The sequence below is a fragment of the Bos javanicus genome, chromosome 29 (assembly GCF_032452875.1).
Source record: "Bos javanicus breed banteng chromosome 29, ARS-OSU_banteng_1.0, whole genome shotgun sequence".
NCBI classification, from domain to species: Eukaryota; Metazoa; Chordata; class Mammalia; order Artiodactyla; family Bovidae; genus Bos; species Bos javanicus.
The window spans coordinates 28,202,643-28,205,704 of NC_083896.1; the positions used below are offsets into that span (position 1 = coordinate 28,202,643).

Here is a 3,062-nt window from a genome sequence, read left to right on the forward strand (position 1 = left end):
CTGTGGAAACTGTTTTCATAAAACAAAGACTGATTGAAATAGATAGGCTAGAATAAGGAGTAGAGAAATACAATGCTTATAGGAAAGTTAAAATTTTTCTCTAAATATAGAAGAGAAAGCACCAGCTGACATTTGTTTTCTTCACTGAAAAACAATTTTTTTTTAACTGATAAGCAAAGCTTTAGAGTTCCTTTGTCATTTTCAAGAGAAGATTTTTATGCTCAAGGTTTTCTTCAGGGCAACTTTAACATCCTTATTCCTCAGGCTATAGATTAATGGGTTGAGCATGGGCACCACAGCAGTATAGAATACAGAGGATACTTTCCCCTGATCAAGGGGTAAAATAGAAGGTGGTTTGAGGTACATAAAAGCTCCTGACCCAAAGAAAAGAGAAACCACAATTATATGGGAGCTGCATGTACTAAAGGCTTTTGATCGGCCCTCAGTGGAGCTGATATGGAGAATGCTAGAAAGAATAAAACCATAAGAGATAAAAATGGTCACAATGGGCACCCCAATGCCAATGGTCACAACAATAAAGACTACCAGCAAATTTACATAAGAGCTGTTACAGGAGAGCTCAAGGAGGGGAATGATGTCACACATATAGTGATTGACAAGGTTGTCACCACAGAAGGTCATAAACATTATGTTTCCCATATGAGCCACAGCTCCAAACACTCCCATCCCATAGACTCCCAACAAAAAGAGTAAACACACCTGAGGAGACATGGTGACTGTGTAAACCAGTGGCTTACAGATGGCGACATAGCGGTCGTATGCCATCGCTGACAGGATGTAGGATTCAGAAAAGACAAAGAAACAGAAGAAAAAAAACTGAGTTATACACCCTGCATAGGAAATGATGTTCTTCTCTGAGACAAAACCCATCAGCATTTTAGGGGTGAGGGTAGTGGAGTAACTAAAATCTATGAAGGACAAGTTGAAGAGGAAAAAGTACATGGGAATATGAAGGTGAGAATTCAGTCCAATCAGAGTTATCAAACCCAGGTTCCCCACTACAGTGACCACATAGAAACTTAGAAACAGGAAGAAGAGGGGGATCTTGAGTTGTGCCTGGTCTGTTAAGCCTGTGAGGATGAACTCTATCACAGAGGAGGTGTTATCTGCAGCCATTCTCCTCTAGGAGAATCTGTGAGGGAAAAAGAAAGAGTCACTAAACAAAACACAGGCAACATATTTTGAAAGTTACTGGAAGTTATGGAGGTGAGATGGAGAAGAAAAGAAAAGGAACACTTACTGAGCTCTGACTGGGAGCTTTCAAACTGTGGTGCTGAAGAAGACTCTTGAGAGTCCCTTGGACAGTAAGGAGATCAAGCCAGTCAATCCTAAAGAAAATCAACCTTGCACAGTCATTGGAAGGACTGATGTTGAAGCTGAAGCTCTAATAGTTTGGCCACCTGGTGCGAAGAGCCGACTCATTGGAAAAACACCATGATGCTGGTAAAGATTGAAGGCAGGAAGAGAAAAGGATGACAGAAGATGAGATGGTTGGATGGCATCACTGATTCAATGGAAATGAGTTTGAGCAAACTCCAGGAGATAGTGAAGTACAGGGAAGCCTGGCATGCTGCAGTTCATGGGGTCGCAAAGAGTTGGACATGACAATGACTCAAAAACAACATCTGTGAGATAGGCATGGTTCTACATGCTGTGTGGCATTATCAGTTCAGTTCAGTTGCTCCGTCATGTCCAACTCTTTGCAACCCCATGGACTGCAGCCTGCCAGGCTTCCCTGTCCATCACCAACTCCCGGAGCTTGATCAAACTCATGTCCATCAAGTCAGTGATTCCATTCAACCATCTCATCCTCTGTCATGTGTGGCATTATGGTTATCCCCATACGACAGATGAAGACACTGGGCTTAAGTGATTTGCACAAGTCCCAGTATTCCTAAGTTGTGACAAAAGGTGAACTCAGGTGGTTTGGCTCAGAGTGTGAGCTTGAAACCTCTCTGCGACAGGACAGACCAGGTCAGGCAGGCACTTACCCTCCTTCTGCTTGGAGTCACAGTGCTGTGTTCTGCTGGCTCTCATCCACCTCTTTCTTGGAAACTCAAATGCCCTGTGAAAAGAAGGTGAAAACTCTGGGCTCAGATGCTTCTGCTTCTCCACTTTAATGATCAAAACCTCTAGTTTATCTTGCTTCTCTTGCTGAATAGAAGGACATGGTCTCTGACTGTGGCTTTGCCCCAAGCCTCCTGTCCAGCCTCCAAGGATGAAGCAGCATCCTTTCCTTATACCCATGGATAACAGCAGACTGAATACTTTTATTCTGGATCAGATATCTCTGTTGACTTCATTACAAGAGACTCCCTCGGGATCACAGCTCCAGAGACCACCTTCCCAGGGGAAGAATAAATGTTTACTTACATCTCTGGCAGTGCTTGACAAGGCTTTTAATGACCTTTTATTCAAGTTACATCCTTTTAAACACAATTAAGAGCAAAGCCAGGTGGCACTGGTGATCAAGAACCCACCTGCCAATGTTGGAAACATAAGAAATGCAGGTTCAATCCCTGGGTCGAGAAGATCCCCTGGAGGAGGAAATAGCAACCCACTCCAGTATTCTTGCCTGGAGAATTCCATGAACAGAGGAGCCTGGCAGGCTACAGTCCATGAGCTTGCACAGAGTCAGAAACAACTGAAGCGACCTAGCATGCAAGAACAAAGCAGTGTGGAAAAATAATTCTTGCTACCTGGTATTGAACACTTACCATGTACCAGACACTATCTGACCCAGAACCCTGCAACAGATACCAAGCATCTAAAGCAATGCTCAAATAATTTTAACTTGTTTATTCCTCACAACAACTTTATATATGAGACCTATTAATATCTACTTTAAACGTGAGGAGATCACACTGCTAGAAGGCTCCAGAATCTTGAGTCAAAACCAAGCCTGTCCAATTCCAGATTTCTTATTATTAACCACTGGGATACACTACCTCCCTGTAAGTGACAACAAAACCTCTGAAGCAGCATTTTTACTTTCTAGGATCTCATAAGATTCTTTACAGATAAAAACAAGTACTTACATA

At 42.7% G+C, this 3,062-nt stretch overlaps 1 protein-coding gene across 1 annotated transcript; it reads right to left on the reverse strand.

The window, feature by feature from the left end:
* Positions 1–201: 201 nt before the first annotated feature.
* LOC133241830 (olfactory receptor 8B12-like) lies at positions 202–1,172 on the reverse strand. The gene has a single exon (XM_061407749.1). It carries the CDS (start codon positions 1,135–1,137, stop codon positions 202–204), a length of 936 nt encoding a protein of 311 aa, XP_061263733.1. The 5' UTR covers positions 1,138–1,172.
* Positions 1,173–3,062: the final 1,890 nt, after the last annotated feature.